Source organism: Dermacentor andersoni, chromosome 8 (genome assembly GCF_023375885.2).
Source record: "Dermacentor andersoni chromosome 8, qqDerAnde1_hic_scaffold, whole genome shotgun sequence".
Classification (NCBI taxonomy): domain Eukaryota; kingdom Metazoa; phylum Arthropoda; class Arachnida; order Ixodida; family Ixodidae; genus Dermacentor; species Dermacentor andersoni.
In genome coordinates, this window is record NC_092821.1 from 31682997 (window position 1) to 31708190 (window position 25194).

Below are 25194 nucleotides of genomic sequence, written 5' to 3' on the forward strand. Positions count from 1 at the left end.
GCATACTTTCAGCAGTGCAGTAGGAGCGGGCGCTGGCTTCACCTCTGCTGGTAGGAATTTGCGAGGGCTGCCAGTCCAGGAAATTTTTTAATCTCCTTGGGGCTTCCTAATCATACGCCATTGATAATGAGCTCAACCTCTTGCAACTTACCACTAAAATATTTCACCGATCAACAACGCTTTGCCAAACAAATAGGAGAAAGCAAAATGCGCCGGACGCGCAGTTCACGCCACGCTCAATGAGTCATTCAATGCACGTCGAAGGAGAGCTGCAGTGATATTCTCGTCGCCACGAGCAAACTGTCAGGGCTGTGCTACAAGGCGATACATCAACGTTGCTGCGAATACAAGCAAGCGTTGGGTAAAACGGAAGACCTTCGCACTCCCATTTATATACAGGGTGTTTCAGCGAACACTTTCAAAAATCTTTAAAAGTTGCCTGTGGCTGATCTCACAATTTTAGTTGATGAGCTGGTCTACTCGAAGCGGCGGACAATATTTTCAAAAAATTGAGATGCAAAGTCGACTGATTAATAAAAATCTACTAATTATGTTTTTAACAGATTGCATTATGGCCCATATAATAAATTTACAAATTATAACCATGGAGTTCGCAAGGCGAATCCGCTGGGAATGAATTTTCAAGATGACACCAGTTTCAAGATATATATTCCTGAACTTGGCGGAGAAATGCATTGGCGATCAGGTTAATTTATTAACAAAGCCTCGTTTCATGCACTGAAGCACACAAATAACGGAACACTAACGCATTTCTCCGAATTTTTATCTCGAAACTGGTGTCGTCCTGATAATTCGTTCTAAGTCCACTGCTAGAATTTGTAAATTGCAATATGGGTCATACGATAATTAGCTAAATGTTTAGTTAGTGAATTCTTGTTAATTAGTCAATTTTGCATTTTATTTTTTTGCGCAAGTAGTGTCCGCCTCTTCGAATAGACCGGCTCATAAACTAGAAGTGAGCTATCTGCCACAGCCAACCTTTAAAAAAATTTTTGAAGTGTTCGCTGAAACACCCTGTGTGTTTGATTCTGCGGATGGCTGTTATCTATTCCTGTCTGCGTTCCTTTTCGTACCATTTGCCTGGGAAACTGTAGAACTCGAAAGGCGGCTGTAGGCTCCAGGTGTTTTCCCCACTGTTGTGGCAGTTTACCAAGCAAAGATACCGGACGCCTTGGCTAACCAACCTCCAAACCACCACGAAATAACGGCGATGCGAAGAGCAATCTTGCAGACATTGCTGGCATCACGAGCCCCTCAAGGTGTCGGCGACATGATACATGGTAACGCCGCTCACCGTTAGAGGGGAAGTAGTGGTACTGGCGCCTGTCGGCAAACTTCAGGTTGGTGTTCCTGTACTGGTGGTGGTAGAAACCGTCGTGCGCAGATCGAGCCAGCCAGGTACGTTGGTACATTGCTGAGGTTCCTGCACTTGCAATGCTTATGGAGGCGGACACGTTCCGCACAGGTCAGCAGGGCTATGTAACCCTCTGCCTTGGCGGCCAAGTCTCCTGGCGCCATTTCAGGACTATACACGTCGAACGCAGGGAGGGTAATAGCAAATGAAGCGTAAAATTTATTGTGGAAATTACACAATATTATGCCATACAACTTATGAGCCGCGGTTTTAGTATATTTGATTATGCCCACCATCAATAGTATATGACACCGCAGGAGACGAAATGCAGATGGAAAGAAAGGCTGGTAAAGAAAAAGCTGCACAGTCGTCATGTGGTTCTTTTTTTCTGATTGATCTGTCGCACTATCATATAACATATATAGTAGGTGTAATCAATCAAACAGAGACCAGGGCTCAACAGATGTTAAATGACATACAGGTGCACAATTTTTTCCCAGGTATTTCCCGCTTTCTTCGCTATCCCCCTCCTTCCGTTTGACATGTATGGTCCAGAAGTGGCGTTCAAGAGAGTCTGGCACCAAGACAGAGGGTATCCAACCTTGTTTACCAAGGCGGAATGTGTCCTTCTCCATAGTTTGTGCAAGCGCTGGAACCTGAGCTACGTACTAAAGTACGTAGCGAGCTCGAGCAGTGCAGGATACTTCCTGCGGCCACCAGTACAAGGACCCCGACCTCTAGTTTGCCGACAGACGTCTGCGCCACCCATGGAAATATACCAACTAGCCCAGCTTTCAACCTTGCAGTACCCACTATGGCTCAATGAGCCCTCTCGAAAGCGACCACTCCCACTGCGATCAAAAAGTGTACTTCGTTTCGCCCACACGACGTGCCCCAGCAGCAAGATTGACACTTACATCGCTTACCTGTATAAGAATCGCGCGCCCACCACTTGCTCTTCACAGAGTGAAATCACACATGCGACAGACGTAACGTTTTTGCTTACCACCATTAGCAGCCGCTGCCGACGCGCTGCAGTGAATGCGCAGAGAAACAACCCCGGGGTGTTCAAACTGTATACCAGGTGTGTTTTAGTGCGCAGCTCTTAGGCGCCGGTTCCTGCGTTGAAAGTCGACGTCCCTTGTCGCCCCTTGGCATAGCCGAGTGAATGAGTACCGCGAAGGATGAAAGAGCGCAAACTGCACCCAGCGGTGGATGAAAGAAGACGATAGCGAAGACAGCGCTACGAGAAAAGCTGAAGAAGTGGATGCAGCGGAACCATGAGGCAGGAAGCAGAGGAGGAGGGTATGGCGAAAGCGTGAGAACAGAAGCGTAGTGCTGCGCAACACGGGCTCTGAGGCGACGACCACCCGAAGATGGCGCTACAGTAGAAGGTCGACTAGAGACACTGGAAAAAATTTCAGAGTACCGCATTCGTTTTCCCCGCGCCGTCGACGCGTTCATTGGCCCAACAGTACCCCGTGACTTTGGAGTGCCATATACCTTCCAAGCGCCGGGCGGGCCGGCTGAGTTAGAGCGCAGGCAGCGTAGGTTCCCTACGTTTTTTTTTTGTTGTTGTTGTTGTTTTGTTTTGTTCCGATTGTCGCGCTCGCGTTTGACTGCAAGGAAATCATGCCTGGCTACTGCGCCTTCGGATGCAGCAACCGAACCGAGTCTGGAAAGGCTTTTTACTCGATTCCTACCGGGAGAAATGACCGAGAGCGTCGTTCTGCGTGGTTACACAAAATCGGCCGGGATAACTTCAAGCCTACAAAAAACACCCGCGTGTGCGAGGTATAAGTACACCTTGCTTGTGCTTTTTAGCACTGTTTTAGAAGATATTTAAGCGAACTGCACGCGGTGTTAGCGATGCTACGAAAATAGGAGTTCATTGCAGGGATCGTTCGCGTCTTGCACGCTTGACGCAGGTACAAGTGTACGCGTTTGTTGCTCAACACACGCGGTTATTCCGTGCTCGTGGCACGCGAAGGCACACTTGTCACGCGAGAATTTCACGTCCTCACGTGCATCAGGTACACGCATGATTTCTCCGCGCACGTGAGCGCGCTCTCGCCTCGAGTCACTCGACCCATATGGCACTTGCCTTTTGCAGATCGTGGCGATCGCAGTCAATAAAAACATGGTCAATACGAGGTCCATGATACTTCCTTTTTTCCACTTATCCTTTGCTCATTTATACATACGGATTTCGAGCTTGAAACCAATGGCCAGGTGAAATTCACAACACATGCTTCAAATTTTGAGCTTGTAAGCCGAGCACATGCAATGAACTGAAGTCAGCAAAGATATGTTTTATGTTGAAACGCTACGGTGCATACCCAGATAATGTTGTGCTGGATGCATAACAAGAAATACAAAACAACAAAACACCCAGTAGCTTTAGTTTCACTCTGTCACTGTGCATGTTATATAAACCGCTCTAAAAGCAGAAAAATGTTATACATCGCCATGTAACATGGAAAAAAAAGTGCTGCGTCACCAGCGGGCGTTCCTGCCTTTTTTTTTCTACACAGGCAGCAAATCTTGGCAGTCTAAGAAAACAGTCATAAATAAGTTGAGAAGAGTAGCCGCTCATGAACGCACTAGACAACCGCCTTCATAAATCGCAATGTAGCAAACTCTCGCTCATTACCAGTGTACAGAAGTACATATACGCTGCTGTAATCATACAAATGTCTCATATTGGCCTTCCACAAGATTTACTGCGCAAAATGGTCATCGAAGTTGGTATTTACGCCTGCTGTGCCCAGATCGTCTTACGATCATGGCCAAACACCGCTGCGCACACGGCAGTCGCAGTGTGTCGTGCGTATACGGCGGGCGAAGTCGCCCGGCAGAATCGAGAACGCGCGGTATCCGTTTACGAACTAAATTAAATGTATCCGATTTAGCTTGTGAAATTATATAATTTACGTACGTGCCTGTGACACTGTCGGGTGTTAGTTTCGTCCTGCTTGGAAACATTCAATAGAAGCCTACGGCGTTCCACGATGTTCGTGCCCAAAAGCACAAGCTTGCCTCATTCCGGCTCGAAGTGACAAAATGTTTCCTTCGTAGCTCGCTCCGCGGAAGGGGAAAAAAAACGCGCGCATAAGCTCCCGATATCAGCGCTAAGCTGCTGCCCACAATCGTAGCACAGCTCCAGCAGTAAACACGATCGGCCTGCAAAACAACCACCGGCTGCATTACTTCGCACAAAATAACATTTTATTTCGTTCTTAGCAACCATTATCTCCGGGCACAAAGTATTTGTACTTCAGTAAACACTCAACCCGATGTGTCACCGAATATCAAGCTCTTCCCAACACTGCCGCCTTCCCGCGACGCAGTCGGCTTGGAAGGTATATGGCGGTGGCCACTCAGTGTTGCCAGTCAAATCCCGACCTTTGCGGTACTCTGAAATTTTTTCCAGTGGCTCTAAGGTCGACGTCTGTTCCCCGATGGCACGCGGTGAGCGCGTCCACCGATACGAAATAAGGAAAAAAGTGCTGCATGAGCGGAGGTCTGTCTGCAGCTTCTGCTGTGGTTCGCGCCCACGCGTCACCCACGGGCTGCCTCTGGTGGTCTCCCGTTTAGCGAGGCAATCGTGCCACACTTCTGTCCATTTGCTATGTGCCGCACGAAACAGAATGTTCGCGCTGGCTAATATATTGAGAAATAAAAACGCGTATAAAGCCACGCTATTATTTCGCATTAGGGAGGGTCGTAACCCTCAGCGAACTTTTTGTGGTAGAGGGGCATCAACTTTTTAGAAATTCCTTATTGCAGATCAAACAATTCTAACCCCAGAGCTAAATTACTCAATTAGGCGGCCATAACTTCTACAGAAAATAAAAATGCTTGCCTCAAAAACACGGCTACACTAGGTCACTTCTTCATTATTTATTTTACATCACATATTTAAATTTACCAGTTCTAGTTGGTGAGTTCGCAAGGCGTATCTACCTGGGACGAATTCTGAGAACTGCATCAGTTTCAAGATAAGAGCGCACCTCGACTCGACCCACCACTCCAAGCGCCCTGTGAGGGCGGTTTTTCATTTTACAAATCCCCCTCTACTCAATATGCACCTTGAGTGAAGGAAACCTCTAGTACTTTACTCCAGAATCTTAAGGTAGCTCCGCAGCTACCTTGAATCGCTCCTCGAGTAAAGTTAGCGCGTAGACATGGCTGCCTTGCGATCTGTCGCTCACCTCGTCGGCTTTTTCCGATGAACGCCAGTTACCTGCATCGCTTTTATTTAGTTAACAATGCTGCGCATTTACAAGGGCTGCGTCTTAGGGACCGGTGCAGACCCCTGGAGCCCTTCAGCAGCGGAATTGTTCCACTGCGGCGCCGAGACACATCGGCGCCCTGTCAAGAAAACCGCCAGATAGTGCGGTGATCTGTAATCTAATTGCGCGCATGAGCCGGTTGACCTGCGTACGGGTATTCTTCGTGCGAGTGCTCCAAAAGTACTATCGGCGTCAGTGCATTCACTTGTTTCTCGCAGCTGCTTGTACAAATCCGCATGAAAAGAAAATAACCGCGACGATTCCTGCCATTAGTGGGCGTTCTGCATGTGCGTTCGATTACTAGATGCGGATCTGGCCAGGCGAACGCCGGAAGTCGCACCGTCCGCCTGTTTTATACTCGGGTAGATTGTCACTGACTACGCTAATCGAAGGACGGCGAAGCACACCGTGGCAAAGCGAGCTTATCTATAAAAGAGCAGGTGCGTTCGCTTAAATATTTGCAATTTTCTTTAATTTCATGCAGCTAGTGGCGCTTGGGAAGACAAAATAGTGCTATAATTTTGCTTGGAGCGTCTCCAGTTGGTGGAATTGAAAGTCATAAGCGATAATTACGTGAGCCTTGGATCAAGATAACCAGTTTATTTATCTCATCGGGCCTATAGATATACGAGTCAAATGATGAAGTGATCAACGATGAAATCGCATGCAGAATTATACCTGCATATATGCACAAGTGAATGGAATGTTTCATTTGATTACATAACACAGAATAAAAATACAATATATATGATGTTACTTTTTATTCTGATGAAAAAAAGCAGTATCAATTCAGATCAATTCAGTGGCAGCTCCTGATACAGTAAAGCAGTGATTTGGGCTTGTTGGTAAAACATTGTGAGGATTACAGCGCGTGAAAAGCACAAGGACGAAAGAGAGACGTGACACACACATACATACATTTCTAGCAAGTGGTAGCAGACATATCTCACATATCTTTGTTGCGAACATTCCCGATTTTAGAGGGTTCGTTATGTAAGTGTAAGATCGCTGTATGTCGGTCTGGCTGCGCAAGCACCGGACCAGCTGAAAAATGTTTCCTTTGCAAATATAAGTGAGAACCGTCTGAGCTCATTAATTGAAAAAAATTTGTATTCTGGAACACAAACGCCCTAAACTAATGTATTTAGTACGAAAAGTAAACTAGAGAAAACCAATGCAGCACTTAAGCTAGTTTTCATGGGCCTTCACACCATTGCATGCTTATCACCAGCCCCTACTCTTATGCAGGAGCCATGCTGGCAACACAACCACTCGGAGCAACTCCCTTTCCGAGTATTCGGTGCGTGCTGCGCTTGCAGTGGTGTGCAAGTGAAGTGCTTCAGTTTGTGTCCGGCAGCACTACAATAGTTCTTGCACTATTCTATCTAAGACGCCTTTCTCCTTTCTGACGTCCCACCAGCTCAAACATCACCTCTAGAAGCACTTTGACTTCGTGCATTTGCCTTCATATATACCTTGTAACTGAAGGCATTGCATTTTTCATCCAAGTTTCTTTTTTTTAAAGCGGTATTTAATAAAACAATACGAACCCGTTAATAATCTCAGGTCAATACAAGCCCCTATTTTTTTCTAAAACAAATTAACATTATGCTCACCTTTACGTGCTTTGATGGCATTGCAAATATAGCGTGAACTCTGACCCTACATACAGAAGCAGTAGTGCTGCAGACAAATTTATTCTAGTATAAAGCACCATCCGCATTCTAGACAGTAGTAGCCTGTCGGGTGTAGGCACCCGACGGCATACGGTAGAAAATCCGTGTAGACTAAATGCTGTTTCTGTTCTGGTCTGGTTCTAGCTTTAGCGTAAGAGGAATTATGAAGGACGGAAGAATGAATTTCTTCCACGGGATGCGGATGACAGTTGGCTTCCATGGGTCTTGCAGAACTACAGCAATCGACCGAGGAACAAAACCTAGGGTAGCAGCGTGCCTTGTGGGATCCCATAATTCGGGAAATGATGACGTGGACTCTAACAATGACGATGCTGAAAAATATATTATAGAGTGTATTACTACTGTTACTTCTGAAAAGCTGAGATCAACCATACAAATTCTTGCATATTTCTTCATCTACACTTTCTCCGGCCAAAGTAGCTTCAGAACACCAATAAATATTAAAGTGCGGGCTACAAATTCTACGAAATTGCTGCATAACAATTTGTGGGCAGTAGAAAGCTCACGTCGGAACCGCTACACACCACGGGCAACTGATGACTTCGCAGATCATAATCAAGAATATAGGCTCTTGAAAAGATTATTATATAACAGGTGAGAACGAATAAACATGAATTAGATTTCATTATGACGTAGCAGTTTGATGTTTCTGGTTCTTTATAACACGGTGTCCATTTCACTTTATCAATGCACGGAGACGGCAAATCCATATTATTACACAGTTTATAAATATAAGTACGCAATAATTACCGGGAATGTCAGACAAGTACTACTTCAGCACCTAGGTTCTTACAGGGAAGCGTGATTGTGCAATTCGAACAGGCAGGCACAGTATCTATGGATGTTTTCAGGTCTTCCACAAGCTTTTCTGTGCAGCACAGACGTTGGAGTTTGTCTTCAGGTGATCCTTCGAAGGCCCACATCCTGCAAGAGAATGCCAAAAGAATTTTTGCACACAGGGCGTTCGCGCGCTAATAAATTCATTGTACCAGAGCTACTGAATAAACGACGTAGCATCACTTAAAAATATGTAACCATGGCATGAACTTGAAATCACAGTTTATGGAACGTGCAACAGATGATACCACATAGCACATTGTAAAAGGTAAGGCGAATAAACACTAATGCAGGTTATGAACTACTGAGAAGTGAATTTTTGGATGATTAAAAATTGCCTGGCGTATATGCAAAGTGAGGAAGCACTGGGAATGCAGGCAGCAGTGCTGGTTTGTTGACGACATGTGCTAGTATCTGAAGAAACCGACTAAACCACGGCTTCCGACACAAAGAACAGGACTCAAAAACTCTCTTCTTCAAGGTTGCGCAGCTACGCACCCAACCATATGCATTGTACCACAGGTGTACTACAGCTGCTTCTCCTATACTGTGAGATATCATTGCCGGTACTGGAATGATAACAGGACGCAGGCGCCGATCGGTACCTTCTGCTTTTTATTTAAAAATATAGAATCAATAACAAATTGTCGTGCCAAATCTCCCACAAGCTCCAATTAGAAAAAAATTCACGACCATTCCACTCTGTGACGATGGAATGGCAGCGAAAGCTGACGAGAGTCAAAGCTCAAAGTAAACGGGTCGGTACGGCATTGCACTGCCTTCGGGATGGACCCACGTATAGGGAGTGCTTAACGCCTGCTTCATCTCCGCCGCGGGTCGGCCCGGCATTGCTCCATCCTCGGGATCACCCTACGTATGAAATTCAAGGGCATGTGACAGGTTCTCGAGCCCACAGGGGTATGTGCCATTGAGCTTGGGCCCTTTCTGCACTATCACGAGGATCGGCCCACATGATGATTTTTCTTTAGACGGATGCGAGAAAACCACGGAAGGTTAGTCATATACAGCTTTCGCTGTAAAAAGTGTTTTACGCAAGCTTATGCTGCCTCAAGTGATATGCTTCAGGTGCTAATCCCGCGCTTCCATGCAAAATGGCTCACTCACTCATATTTTCTGGCCGGTTATTGCTTTCAGCAAACTGTCGGCACCACTCGGTCTTGAAGGTAAACAAAGCTGCCCATCGGCCGTTCCGTCTGTGGCTTCCTTCGAAGTTAAACTAGCTCGGCCACAATACACACACAGACAAAATCCCCCATAATAAACCACGATTAGCAACCGCAACATAAACCACCAATGAATAACATAGAAACAAAGAGCAGCAGAAAAATTCTACCACAAATTTTATTGTTTCTCATCCATGCGTCATCCTCTCAGCTGTTGGGGTGCGATTTTTGCCAGACCTCAAACACAGCTCCCGCTTGATCTATCATGCGAACTTTCACACTGGCAGCGTTGCCGATCTGCAGTTTTCCATTGCGCTATTAGTCGTTTGATTAGGAAGACAAATTAACAGAACCCATATCTGTCTTAAATAACTGGGCTCATAAGAACATTTTAGAGTAGCCTGGATATGAGACTCTATTCTCGGTCGATGCACTTCACTCGAGTTGAGGGAGCATTTTCAAGGCGTTCATTGGCCGAGCAAAGATGGAGTAGTGCTCATGAAATGCAACGACGCCTTCAGTGAAGGAAGGCCCGCTGATTCGATCTGTCTGAGTCAAGGAGAACCGTTTAGCGAAGGCGTGTTTAAGAACACTTGTACACTGTGTCGTTTCGATCCAAATATGCGTCGTCCTAATACACCGACGATGACTTTCTTCGATGACAGGCAAAGCATTCTGGTCACTGCTCGCAAACTGAAGGGCTCTAAACTTTCAATAAGTGAAAAAGTTTCGCTTTCGACACCCTAAGCCAAAAAAAAAATTGCTGAAATTCGCCAGGGCACAGGTGAAACCTTTCACGTTATCCGTCCATAAGCTCGGAATTGATAGAGTGAAACGCGTTTTTCACTCCTAAATTACTCCTGTTGTTTTATTTACACGATAGCTAGGCTGAAACGGGAACAGGCACGTTTGCATACAACCTTCCAAACCTGCTATGATTCTTTCATTATCACTGTCATTCACAAACATGAAAAGTCTTCTGTATAAGTGGGATCAAGTCTCGTCGTTCCTTGATAACAGCCAATCAGACGTCCTAGCATCAACAAAGACTTGGTTGGACGCTAATAATGAAGACAATGAATTACTGAATTACTGAATCGGAGACAATGAGTTACAAAAGAGGGGCAGAGGACTAGTGCTGTCCATTGAGAAAGCAATCCCTTCTTTCATTGCTGACATAAGTTCTGATCTAGCCCTTCCCATACAGAGTTTTCAGGGCAAGAACAATACAAAAATACAGATTTATTTTATTTGCCTAAATAGGTATACGCATTTTGAAACGACAAAAAAATATCCTTAAAAGCACTTTATTTGTAAGAAAAATGCTAAATATTTTTTTAAAGCATGGAGAGAGGATTGGCTTCACTGCGTTACACAGCTGAGAGTCCCCGATCTTATCTAGTTCTCGTCGTAAATCAAGCCTCCGTGGAAATTTAAACACAATACTGTGACAAGCTGGGATCGTGCTTCTGGAAAGGGCTGTCGGATCCCTAAATTGTAGACTTGGTGTGGTACATTCGAAAGCACGGAATAGTGCACAGTATAAGTCCACATTCGTCGCACCAGGTACGTGTAGATGTTGGTTTCACGGAGAATGAAATCTGTTACTACATTCGGTAGAAACAATTCAAAATACGGTGCAGGGTTCCTGTTTTCTGTCGTAGGTACCTTTATGCCAGGCGCGGCCGTGAAAACAAACCTTGTCCACTGCCGACATGTTGAGATGCTGTCGTCGTCCGATACGACGACTCGGAGAAGATATGCTGCTCAGTATTGTCGCTGCCGCTCTCGGAGGAATATGGAGCTTCTTCTTCACTGTCTGAGTCCAGCCAATCTGCTGCAAACTTTTTTCCCCCTTTTTCCCGGAGTGGAGCCGTTGTCGACACGCGCACGCACAGAGGAGGACGCCATTTTTGAATTCCAGTTGCCAGCATCGAAACGTTACTCGGCCAAAATGCAAGCTTTGAATGCCTTTTTTTTACTGTGCCATCTGTTGAAGCCAAAAAGAACTAAACGAAATTCGTCGGGGTAGCTTGACTGCGGCCGCGCACAAGCGCTTGTTCCAGCGTGGACGAACTCCGCTCGTCTTTGGCGGGAGCGGTACAAACCATGTGGACGAGCTCAGCTTCTCTGCGGTATGGAAAGGGCAAGAAATAATATGGGCTACTAATAGACGTTTGTTATCATCCACTTGACGCAAGTCATTTGTTCCTAGAGGACCTGCAAAACAGTATCTCTACAACAACTAAGAGCTGTCTCTAGGATCACGTTTATCTTTCCTGAGATTTAAATTTTCCGATCATTAACTGGTCACTTTTTTCGTCGTCCTACCATACTTCAACTGATTTCGTTAACCTGTGCCTAGATGTTACCTTTTCACAGATGCTAAAGAAACCTCCATGTGGCAGTAACATTTTAATTGTAGTCTTAACCACAGTTGCCGATACGATGGGCCCAATTGAGTACTAGGACGGTTTTAGTGACCGCAGACCACTTCAACCCACTATCCTCAAACGGGTACGAAACATGGGACCTAAAAGTAACAAATTCTTCGTAAATAGAATAAAGCAGACTATAACAGCGTGAACAAAGAATTGGCGGTGCTTTTCCATCAGTCTTTCATATTAACTTTTCCACATCAGTCTGTGGGCAAAAATTGGCCGGCTTTCAAGAATAATACGTCAGATTTAGTTGAGAAGCATGCTCGCCTTATTTCCACTTAACTTAATAAAAGCCCTTGGTTCACCTTGTCATTGCGCATACTACAAAACAAAAAGAAATGTTTTTTTACAGGTGTCAAGCGTTCACCTAGCACCTCTTCCTGGGAAAAGTACAAGGCATCCCTGAAAAGAGATCGGTGAGCTATACGTATAGCTAAAGACATGTACTACTCGTGTGATCTTCCCTTCCGTGTACACTCAAACCTAAGAAACTTTTGTAACACCATATCCCTGGATAATGGAGCGCAACAAATTTGTCTTTCATTGCTAAGAACACTTCCTCAACGAATGCGCAATGCTTATCTTAGTTTAACAATTTTTTTTTCATTAGTATTTACCAAGAAAGATTATCCATAAGTGTCGCAGTTCTGAAACCCATAACTATCACTGCTGAAGGCATTACATGTCTTATGAGCAGCATCCAATCAAATGCGCCTGCCGGTATCAGTCACCTGAACCCTAAAATATTAAAAAAGTACCCTATTCCTAGCGAGTAAAATTTTGCGTTTCATATTTAGGCAATCACTGTACGCTAGCCACCTCAAGACTGAAAGGTGGCGAAGGGCATTCCACTATTCCCTATTCCATAACCTATTTCCTATTTCCATTCCCTATTTCCATAACATGCATTTCTTGTTAGTTACTGGATGACATTATGGCATCGCTCATCTAAAGCTACCTGGAGTATTATAATTTGCTATTGATTAATCAACATGACTTCGGAAAACCATTGTCCTGCAATACGCAACTGCTTGAATTTGAAACCAACTTGAACTTTAACATCAATAACTTACAAAGTGACACTTATTTTCGTTATCTTTCCAAAGCCTTTGACGTGTTCCTCAATGCCGGCTTCAAAATAAATTCTCACTGACTAGGCACTGCTACGAGCAGTAAACAGCGCTAATCAACAGGACGAAGAGAGGGACACAGACCACAGCGCTGACTAAGATACCGCTAGTTTAGGTTCGATAGTAATTTTTTATTATTTCTTCAATAATCTATATTTGTTATTAGCTGTGCCTCTTCCCTAGCTGATGTAACTTCGCGAGAACCTCAGGACAGCGTCCTAAACCTTTACTTTTCTTTATTTAAATTAATAATTTGCCGAAGAACATTTCCTCAAGAGACTATTCGGTGATTGCATCGTAAATAGAATAATAGCTTTTCCTGAAGATTACGTTATCCAGCAAAATGAAATTACCATAAGTATGGGGTGTAGTAAATGGCAAATGGTTTTAAATACAGGCATATGCAAATGCATTTCTTTCAGTCGAAATCACACCGACTCAGAATCGTGTTCCATATCTCGTGGCCATATCTCGTGTTCACTCATACATGCACCTAGGAATTGACCTGACTCACAATCTTCCATCGTCCTTCCATTTTACTGCTATCTATGCTAAAGCGTCCCAAACGCATGGGTACACACGACGTAACCTCCGTAGATTGCTATCCAATATTCACAAGTAAGCATACCTAAGATTCAGTCGCCCACAGTTACAATTAGTCATCGATCTGGTCCCACCCCCGCAAGATTGTTTAATCCTTAACTTAGAAGTTAGTTCTCGCCCCAGAAAAACTTTTTTTTTCGTGTTGGCGCGTGTCTCGACGGATTATGCATGCGCATTTAGACTTCCACTGCAAGCCAGGACTCTACAGCATCCACTCAGTTACTAGTGATATGCGCACATGCGACCACATTTATTACACCTCACCTTTGACGGCTAACGGTATTGTCTCTCACGCGCGTGTGCGGTGTGTTTATTTTGCATATGGGGCGTTGTATTACAAGATGAATTTTCTTAGTATATGTGTGCTTTTAGAAAGCGATAGCTTTCCCCACTCCTGCCTATGATGGAGGCAAAAGTGTCACGCATCAGAAACAAGACAAAAGAAGCACGAAGGCAACGTACAGCGCCAATTGTGTGTGTCGTCTGTGTTCTTCTTTTGTCCCGTTTCTGATGCGCTGCGCTTTTTGGCTGCATCGTGATTTACCAACAAGCCCAACGTGCAACTTGAGTCCTGCCTAAGATATCTGCTGAGACTGGCTAGTGACATAAGATATACATTGTAGCTTGCGGGATCCGAAGAAGACAGTCTTAAGCAACGCGGGCAGTTAAACTCATCAAGAAAGCTCAAAGGAGAGGAGCCTCAGTCAGAAGCCACCGTTACGACAGGGCCACAATAGCTGGTCGGACAAAATTACATGTCCCAAAGTTGGGCGAGATCCCTGAAGAGTGGATTGTTGACCTAGGTTTGAGCACTTCCGAGATCTGTTCCTTATGTCTACGTCTAGGTTTCTCTTATGGTTCGTACTCGTCGTACGTTAGCATTCTCAGGGTACTTGGCGTACTTTCCGGGTACTATCTTGCTGTGTTTGTTTCTATTTATCTATGTTTGTAACAAACAGTTTTCCCGCCTAACTGGGCAATTTGGTAACCCGTGATCGAATGGTTAGCGCGTCGTTCTGCTGTGCTGAGGTAACAGGGTTCGAAACCAACCAGCTTGGGTAACTGAATATGTGCCAATCTGTAAATACGTGCAGCTTCTAAAAGTGCCTGTCACATGGGTCACTGTGGACGCGACACTGCGTAAGCACCAATGCTCGAAGAAACTCTTTGAGGCTGAGTTGGACCTCTGGCTTTGTGCCAAAAGGGCTGTGTCACTCTTCAATGAACTTCTTTGAGGCCAACTTGGGTAACTAGGTGTAGGCCACAGGGAATGCGCCGCGCAATAATGATGAAGAAGATCTCTTAAATTTATGTGATGCTGCAAGGGATCGCACCCATGTCACAAGGGTTTTTCAAGAACAGCAACTCGATGCATTTGCAGGCTGCACCGCAAAGTGCACTGCGTATGTGCAACTCTTCAAAGAACGTCTCTGTGGTGTCGGCGTGGTCACGATCGACGTCGACGACGGGAAGAAAGGAACGAAGGTAAGCCACGAAGGTGGCCGGAATACGTGACACGGACGCAGCTGGGCACCGAGGCGATGAACACGTTTATTGTTGAGACAGCCGGTTATATACAGGCGGCCGACTACTGTAGCGTGCCGTGAGGGTGGGTGAACTTGGTTGCAAAACCGAAACTCACAATACCAAATCATCTCCCTTTTTCCTTTTCAATGAAGTGAGGTATATAGACATGGTTATAGAATGTTACAAAATTGAGGTGCAAACGTCGATGCTGTTGTTTTGTGAGGAAGAAGAAACAGGGAAAAGCAGACATTATTATGCAATCATAAAAATTCTGTCACAATACGTAATACTGTAGTATTGTCACAGACTTTCAGAAATTACATGAATATGGTAACAATAAGAAATGCACTTCTGAACAACATGAATGTGTGACCTATCGTATTTTAACAGAATGTTCACGTATAACTATGCCTTGCTTTTTAACGAAATTAGGACTAGAAAATATACTTAATCTCGGTCATTTTCTGGGAAGATTTTCCGTTACCCGACAAGCATGCAGAACAATTCCGCATCCAAAGCCAACATTGCAACAGCTGATGCTACTCTCACTTAGAGAAATGCATGCATGTCCGAGGCGTTTATTGTACAGGGTAAATAAAGGAGTAAGAAACGACTAGTGAAAAGTTGTGCACTCGGTATTTTTTAACACAAGAGCACAACCTCTCAATCAAGTTTACGTTTACTATTTGGTATTGGAGAAGGCATGTATGACATAATATACATAGAAGGTAAAGCAACATGCAATGTACCTAGATTACAGAACATAATCTTTGAGATGGCCCGGTGCTTCCCCGCGCCTTTCTGCATGGTCAGGCATTCGTTGCGTTGGAAGAGGTTAGCGCTCAGTGCTCTCATTTGGAGCGAGTGGTAGTGCAGGCATTGGATTTGAGCTTTCAAGCTGGCTGAAGCACTAACCAGACAATGTTGGGAGTGGAGAACACGGCATTGCGTTTGAGCCTTGCAGCTTACTTAAGCACTCGCCAGACGATGCTGTTAGTGGAGGTGAATCAAACGACTCTGATGACTCACTAAAGCGCTACTCGTAACATATGGGAGCGGACACTCATAGCCAACTGCATTTGAGCTCGACGACTCAGAGACATGCCCGTTATTTTCATAAGAAAATAAAGCGAGAGGAGTGTCCACATAAGTAAAGGTGCCTGTATTAAGCTCGTTGGTTCAGTTAGACGTCCATCTCGCGAATCAATAAATTCACTTTATCGAGATACCACAGCCCCGCTTTCCATTGAAGCCTCAACAGAATATTCACATTCTGTGAAGCGCTCAGAAGTCGACGGTGCAGTCGGTGACTTTTGACTGGGCATGTCATTCTCAACTAGAGATCGTACGCGATCGCATTGCCTTCCGGTTGAGCATGGAATACTCGTTCGAGCAACATTAGAAGCTGCATTGGAGAACACACGCGAATGACAAAAAAGTATTGCAATGTGGAATTCACTGAAGCAACAGTTGAGTCTATCCCACTGCTGGACAGAAGGGTTACTTGTATGGGCATATGCGTTAACACGCTTACGGCTATAGAAAAACCTAGTATGAATGCGTTCAACCCGTAAATCGATACGTGGTTCCCGGTTCACGTGATTTTTCCGTTCAGTCTGCCATAGCGACACCTTACACTGGGTGACGCTCGCTGGCGTCAAATCAAATGGGGCTGGAGAGGCGGTGCATTTGCAAAGACCGCTACACTGCACCCGTGCACTGAAGTGACACTCGAGTGACACTCGAGTGAAACTGATCAACAAACACTGACACCGCGGAGAACATAGAGGAAATTACTTGTGCCTAATAAATTAAATAAAGAAAGGATAAATTAATTAAAATGAAAGTGGACAAAAAACCAACTCGCCGCAGGTGGGGAACGATCCCACAACCTTCGTATTTCGCGTGCGGTGCTCTACCAATTGTGCTACCACGGCACTGGTTCCCCATCCACTTTCTTGGGTATTCATGTTTCCTAGCAGAACCATGGGAGTGTTCTGCTAGGACTTCTCGGCAGTGCCACGACATGGCATAGCGTATCGAAGCAGAAGTACGAGAGAGGAGCCCTGTTGTCGCATGACGCATTTCTCTGCACTTGGGACCACCATCGAGCCAGGCATTTCGGTCGATATGCGCAGGCATTGCGGCGGTAATGCTAGCTGGCGCCGAGTCTCACTGAAGTACAGGTATCATACATAACTCGTTTTGACGGAGGCAATACCTTGTGTCTCTATATCGAGTCAATACTAGCACATTACCGTAGACCGTCCTGGTGAGATTGCTTCTGCAGCAATTTCATGCTAATTCGGGCAGCGAATATCTGGTTAGAGGTCAGCAGTGAATCACTTTGATGATCATCTTTACGGGGTAGAAAATTTGCTTGGGCCATGGGCTAAAGCGTTGTTAAAGCAATCTGTTCTAACAACCTTTTTTTTTTATTATTGGGTTTTACGTGCCAAAACCACTTTCTGATTATGAGGCACGCCGTAGTGGTGGACTCCGGAAATTTTGACCACCTGGGGTTCTTTAACGTGCACCTAAATCTAAGTACACGGGTGTTTTCGCATTTCACCCCCATCGAAATGCGGCCGCCGTGGCCGGGATTCGATCCCGCGACCTCGTGCTCAGCAGCCTAACACCATAGCCACTGAGTAACCACGGCGGGTGATAACCTTATTAACCTTCTTTACTGAAAGTGCTCTGATATCTTCGCATGTTTCTTGGTGTAGTTTTTAGGTATGGGGCACTCTTAGATTTAATTTATTGATTGACTCGTGTTTCTTCGCAGAAACTGAAGAGCGTGCCTTATCGTTTCTGCCTTTCTTCTGTAATAACTATTTAGTGACGCTTTAAAAATGTAATTTATTTAGTGACGCTTTGAAGATAAGTTTTTAAGGCTACTTGATGTTATGCTTCGATTTTTAAGAATTCATGGATTCTAAAGAAGCCAGTGGCCTCAACGGTTGGAAATATTTCCAGTTCCATCCAAACGACAGTATGCTATGAATCATACGCACGTGTACAGCACCTCGTAATTTGTTTTTCACATGAGGACTTATAAAAAGCACCCAAAGACTAATACAGAAACATTTTTCATCTCATCCCGTCGGAATGCTGCTACTTCGGTCAGCAAATAAACCCGTTACATTTTGCTTTGCAGCGTACGCCCACAGCCGCTGGTGAACGTGGTGGCTAAATCAAAAATTTTACCCAACCGCAACATTCGATAGAGGTGTATTGGCCGAACGCACGTTGTTTACCGACAAAACGCGACACCATCAACTAATGGCAAATAGTTGCCACACCATATATTCTTATTGCCTGAAATAAGACAACCAGCTGAAAGTTTCCACTGGCGTGTGTCCGATTCCGCGGAGTGTTCGTCTTTCCAATCATCTATGAACACATTTTGTGGGCAATATGTATCCGCAATGCCAGTTTCAGTCAAATATACTCTGATGAACTCACTGGAAACGTCCGCACCGCATTACAAGTTCGGTCTGGGTTCTAAAAAGCAACGGAGTATACTTGCAGTCTCAGCCCGTCAAACGTTTTCCCTGCCGGCGTGCCAGCGGAAACGCTTCGAGGTGCATCTGCTCAGGCTTTAGCGGAAATTCCGAAAGCAAAAGTGCCAGTGATTGCAGAAGGCGAGCTATTCATCGATGATAGCTATCGACCACGTGACCGTCATCCGCCACGCACTCGTAAGCAGGTGCCTCGTCTGCAAGCAACTGTCCGCATTTGCTGTTTTCCAGCGAAACGCTTGGCAAAAAAGATGCTTTACTTGATGGATCTTGTGTGGGACACGGCGGCCCACGCCCTCACTTTATTTGACTTCGGTTTTCAAGGACTGCTTTTATTTCTCGGTGGTATGGTGTCCCTATTTCACCTGGTAAACCTGCCCACCGATCTGATCGTCGACCAGCTCTTCCTCCTTGAGAAGTACGACTACGTGATCGGTGAGTAAAAGTGGTTTGTTCGGTGACATTACTGCGAGTAATAATGCGATTAACATTCTTAAAGTACGCTTTGCCCACTTTCCGTTTCGCAGGTTGGTCTCGAACTTACCGTTTACCTCGACCTTTAAAAATCCGTTAAAACTTCTCCGGTGCTGGAAGTTTGAACTCGCGTCAGACGGCTACCCCAAGCGAGGCATTCCGACCCTTTAGCGCTGCGCCACGTATGCCCGCTGGCAGGGACTGACTAAATCTTCTAGCCTCGTTACTTCTCGTAACTCCAACGCGCCCACCCGTTTTCGTTGCTTTTGCGGTGTCACGCATCCTGCCATAGTTGCGCACACCTATCACTAATGAGCGTCTAACCAGCCCCGGTCTGCTGTCACGTTTGATAAGAGGTTGTTTCCTCGTGTCGATAGCTTGTGGCGTGTTTGCAGCGTCCTCTCCACCTGCGCGCGCATCACGTTCACGTCTGTCGGTCAATGCAAAATTCAGGCAGAACCTATCTCTCGACAGCTGTCGACGCCAACGTGAAGGCCATTTTTATGACGAATCATTGTCACAATCGCCCTAACATAAAATGTTCATGAATGGCACAGACGTAATAAGAAATAATGATAATCGCATTAATGTCGGCAGTAATCCTGAGATGGCCACTGCCTGATATTTATGTAATATCTTTCATATGCTACACCATTAGTCCTCATTACGTATGAGCTACACATACGCTACACCATTAGTCTTCATCACACCGTCCATGTAGATGTGTATGCTGCGAAAATAACACTCGTTCAGGAGCAGCATAAACAACTGCTTCAGGGCTAGCGGTGACAAGTCTGCCTGCTTAGCAATCCCAAGAACTGAGGGACACACTTGAATTCGCCGGAGACACCACAATGCCGATGTTGGGCGTTTTGCATGCTTGAAGCCGGATGGTATCCAGTCTTGGTGTCTCGTCACAATACCGTCACAAATCACAACACAACGTAGCCTCTGGTTTTTGCGCTGGCAAACTGGCTAAATGGTGGGATGGTGGGACTGTAGCTGTGAAACGTGTCGAACCTCACTCTTAGCGTCTCAACGACGATGAGTGGTGATCCGATGCTTCTGTGCAATGACAATCGTTGCTCCTGTCAAAGAACATCTCGGGAGGCCCAGACGCGTCCGAAGGGCTTGGCCTTGTACGCTCTGTGGTGCGCCGAAAATATTTTTGCAAATCGTGCTGTTAAATCGGGCATACAAGCCTGCTAGAACATTGCAAAAAAGAAAACGCTCATGTGCCAGTAGCTTTCATCGAACGTAGGCGTATCCCACCCAGAAAGTTCAGGGATGCGCTTACATCCCCGAACCTATGGTCTCCTAACATTGCCTTTCGACACCACACTACGCATTTTAGAGCGCATCTATTAGGTGCCGATTCCTGCCTTTCGCGTCGGCGTCATCCCTGGCGTAACCGAGCGAACAAGCGCAGCGAAGGATGAAAGAGCAAACGCGAAGCGCAGCGGTGGGTGAAAGACGGCGATAACGAAGAGAGCGCGAGAAGGAAAGCGGAGGAGGATGAATTTATGGCGAAAGCGTGAGAATTAAAGCGTAGTGCCGCGCAAGACGGGCTCTGCGGGGATGACCGCTACGAGATGGCGCCCGAGTAGTGCACCGACTTCTGGTTACCGATGGCGTGCGGCGAGCGTGTCCACCGAAACCCTATATGGAAACGAAGCGCTGTATGAGCGGAGGTGTGTCATCGGCGGATGCTGTGAATCGCGCCCACACGTCACCCAGGCGCTGCCTCTCATGATGTATGGAATAGCGAGAGAGTGGTGGCCCAATTCGCCCCGTTTGCAATGTGCCGGACGAGAGATTGTCCGCTCCAGCCAATATATCGCGAAAAGAAAACACGCATAGGGCTGCGCTCGAATTTCGTGTTAGGGAGTATCGTAATCATCAGTGAATTTGTTTGCGGCAACTGTAGTTAATAGCTATAAAGATAAACAAAATTTGAGACATTTACGTGTTGTTCAGTTTTTGTAATAAGAGTATTAGAAATTAAAATTTTGTCAGATAGTTCCCGATACGATCGAGCGGTAGTTCTACCAATTATACAGCCCGTAATAACAATAGGGCACCATCTAATTCCGGAAACCAACTAGAGCTGAAAGCACTAGTTGTACATCTCATCATGCAAACTCGATTTTAACGTCACACACAATTTCGAAATATATTAGAGTGCTCAGCATGATTTCCTTGCAGTACGAAATACAGGGTTTCTTTTAAAATATCTTGATCTTCACTGCAACTATTTAAGACTTCGGGGACTATTACGTCAACAGTGGGGCTGGTCTTAGGATTGTTACGTGGAGATTAAAACCTTGAGCATTAGCCGGTGGTTTCGATTCCGTAGGATAAATGTGTGTGCGTGTTGTGGCAAGAACCCAATGACGCATAAGTGTAGTCCTAATAGTTATATTCGGACAAGTTTTGATGACCACAGCTGCTACAAACTTTCAAAGGAACATAATGTTGGGCTAGTTGGTACGCACTTGGTAGGCTGCCTTTTCGTTCCCTTCTGTTGTCCTAAGTACTTTCTTGCATTTTACCTCAAGTACCTTAGCAGCACCTTAGTCTCAAATTCGTTCTTTATTAACAGCAGACCGTCATGTAAAATATTCTGTTTGCGATTATTTCGCTACTGCGAAGTGGTACACCAAGGCATCTAGCTTTTCTTTCTTCATGGCATGACGTCACACCATACCTTCTTTCACTTAGTGGCCAGCTGGCACACAAATAGCATCTGGCTTTATCAACCACCATGCTTTGAGCTAATGCGCGTTTATAGATGTTTCGGGTACAGATAGATAACAATACCTGGTTTTGGGTTATTTAGTTCATGGTGACCCATTTCATAATGTTGCGATACAACAGACGCTCAAGAGACATGGCGCAAATGAAGACGCAGACGAGCATCTCGGCTTGGCACGAACTGGTTTCCATCTTGGTCTCGGTATATGCTGCTGTTGTAAATTCAGTATAAATAGTCTTTTCTCTGTGTGTCTTTCCACATGTAGCATTTTGGTGGAAGTTTGCGATTCCCGTCCCCGCCATGGACCTCCGCAGCGGTCGCTACATTGTACATCGAGCTCTCTATTTGCCTGCCGGAGATGAGACCCCACCAGCATCAGATACGACTCGTCAGACTACTCCAGTCGTGACGCTTTTGCAGTCTCGCGACCGTGGCCCGTTTTCTGACTTGACGGCACCGACGTGGAAGAGTAGATTAGCTTTTACGAACGCGTCAGCACTTATACCAGAAGGGATCCAACGATCATGCTCGCTAACGTTTTCTTTTTTTACCTGAGCGGCACCCCATAGGTACGATACAGAACCCACGAAGACGTATTAACCAGCTGGGACATTTTTAAAGAGAAACTTCGCTAACTGTTTAGCAACCCCTTCGGGAGCATGATCGCAGCAAAAAAGGCTCCTGCTGCCCGTGCTCAAAACCCCGCAGAGCCCTGCGTTTCGTAAATACAACACGTCCTGGCTCTTTGCGGCACAGCTGACAAGATGTCAGAAATAGACAAATTGGCGCATATATTAAAGGGTATCGCAGACGGCGCCTTGACCTTGCTGGTTTTCAGCAACGTCTCTAGACTTGAATGCTAAAAACCATCAAAGAGTGCCGCAGCGATACGGGGCGCCTGTCCCGCCTGTCCCGTCTCGCTTGCTGTGTGTTGTCTTTTTCGGCGCTACAACCCTCTTCTGGAAACATGCACCAACTAGCCCCCCCAACAAGTATTACTCAATCGACGTATCACGCACCACATCTGGCGCCTAGACAATAACGCGGCGACGTCGCCTTGTGAAGACTGGGGAACAAGTGGGTTCCTGTCGCTGCAGACTACGTGACCACAAAGGCAATTACGCGTGCTCTACTAACCAGATACGCTACTGACATGGCAGATTTCCTGCTACACGACGTCCTCTTGATACAGGACGATCAATGTCAAGCGCTCACAGACCGAGACCGTACCTACTTGTCTAAGGTCATTGATCACATCTCGCACGTCTGCTGTATTCACCATCAGCTTACCACCTTGTACCCTTCACAAACCAACTGCCTGACCGAGCTGAAAGGGACGCTCGCAGATATGCTGGCCAAATACGTTTCAGCCGATTACCGCAATTTGGACGTCGCTCTGCCTTTCATTACCTTCGCGTGCAATTCTTTTTGCCTTGACACTGCCGGCTATTCCCTGTTCTGCTTTCTGTATAGCCGTCAAACCATGCTACCGATAGACACCTTGCTACTATCAACTACGACTTCGACACGTGAATATTCCCGCGATGCCATCACTCGCGCTGACCGCGCTCGACAATTTACACGCGCTCGCCTATCAGTGTCACAAGAGAACCAGAAGCGTCCTCACGACCTCTGTCACCGAGACGTGCACTTCTCACCAGGCGCTTTAATGCTGCTTCGGTCGCACTCCCGTCGAGTACACCTTTGCGAGAAACTCCTCCCTTGTTACATAGGCCCATATCGCGTGGTTCATCAAGTAACTGATGTAACCTACGAAATCGTTTCAGCCCGCCTCGCAACATCTTCCGCTCCGACCCCCAGTGATATCGTCCATGTCGGCAAGCTGAAGCCCTACGACTCATTGCTTGCCACAGATATTTACAGGTACGGGGCGGTGCTTTCGCCGCCGGCGGTTGTGTTGCAATACAACAGACGCTCAAGAGACAAGGCGTAAATGAAGACGAGAACGATGATCTGGGCTTGTGACGAGCTGGTTTCCATCTTGGCCTCTGGCTGCGCTGCTCCTGTAAATACAGTGCTAATAATTTTTTGTCTTCGTCTTTCCACACGTAACATTAAAAGCACGCTAAATACGAAGAGGAAAGGAACACTTACGGCAGGGTGGGCGCTGAACTTCCAGCTAGCGTTTATTTCAAACGATCATCCATTTCATGTACTGCCCATCAGGTACATCACGCATGCATTATACCACAGAATATTCTATAAGTATATTATTCGAGAAAATATATGATCGGTTGGAATAAACGGCATTTGGAAGCTCAGCCCACGTGCGGTCGTATGTGTTTCTTTCGTCTTCTTCTTTAGCGCGTTTTTTATGAGAACTCTCAATAAAAAGCAAGTGCGAAGACCTGGAAGGTGTGAACCTTTAACGGAGGCTGACAATCTCTTCGCCCTAGCCGGCCATTACGGATAACCATTAGACACGGACTTGGCTCGTTATTCTGCGAATTTCTATTCCATTGAACACACCGTGCCTCATATCTTTAGATACTCTTTTAGTGTGTTTTTCATTGATGTTATTTATTTATTTATTATTCTTTTATTATTTATTTATTTATTTATTTATTTATTCATACCTCACAGGTCCCCAAGAGCATCGGGTGCGAGGGCATATCAGCACGTATACAGTGCTGATATGCAGAAATAGTAAACCAAGGTAATGGTACAATAAACGCAGTACAAGGAAAATACACAAAAATCATACAAAGTTGTTTCAAAACAGGCATAAACTAACATAATGGGAAGATTAGAAAACAAAACACACGCGAATATGGTAAAAAGGGATAACCACGTACAAGTGGAACCGCAGTATAAAAAGAACATTTACAGCAACTGAAAGAGTGGTACCAAACAAAACATTTGGAACAAGACTAAAGCGATAAATGCAGGCAGAAACTCTCCAGGGTCAGAAAAAGAGTAAATTGTCAGGGAGATTATTCTAGCGCTTAATGGCTAGAGGTAATGCAGATGAATTGACTAATTCAGTGTTTTCACTTGTTCGTTTAAAGCAGGGGTGATTATGTAAGCGCCGTGAGGATCGAGGTGGTGGTGCCAGAGGAAAAAAACGAAGTGCCAGTATAAACGTATTTGGGAAATAAACGCAAAAGTAAAATATAACGGCGATTTTTAAGTATCTGCATATCATTAAGGTTTCAAGCTGGGAGACAATGGCGAGCGCACGTGATTGTTAAAAATAAACTGGGCAGCTGTCTTGAATCGACTCCAGCATTTCAATGAAATGTTTCCGATGGGCAGACCAAATAGATGAGACGAATTTGAACTGCGGACGAATAAATCCTACATTTGCTAATTTTGCAACGGAACAAGGCGA

General features: G+C 45.5%; 1 protein-coding gene across 1 annotated transcript in view; it reads left to right on the top strand.

The window, feature by feature from the left end:
* Positions 1-18788: 18788 nt before the first annotated feature.
* LOC126526179 (4-pyridoxate dehydrogenase-like) overlaps positions 18789-25194 on the top strand; it is a 69208-nt gene continuing 62802 nt past the window's right edge. Inside the window, exon 1 of the mRNA XM_050174123.3 lies at positions 18789-19048. Within this exon, the coding sequence (XP_050030080.2) occupies positions 18865-19048 (184 nt within the window). The 5' untranslated portion in view covers positions 18789-18864. The remainder of the gene's footprint in view (positions 19049-25194) is intronic.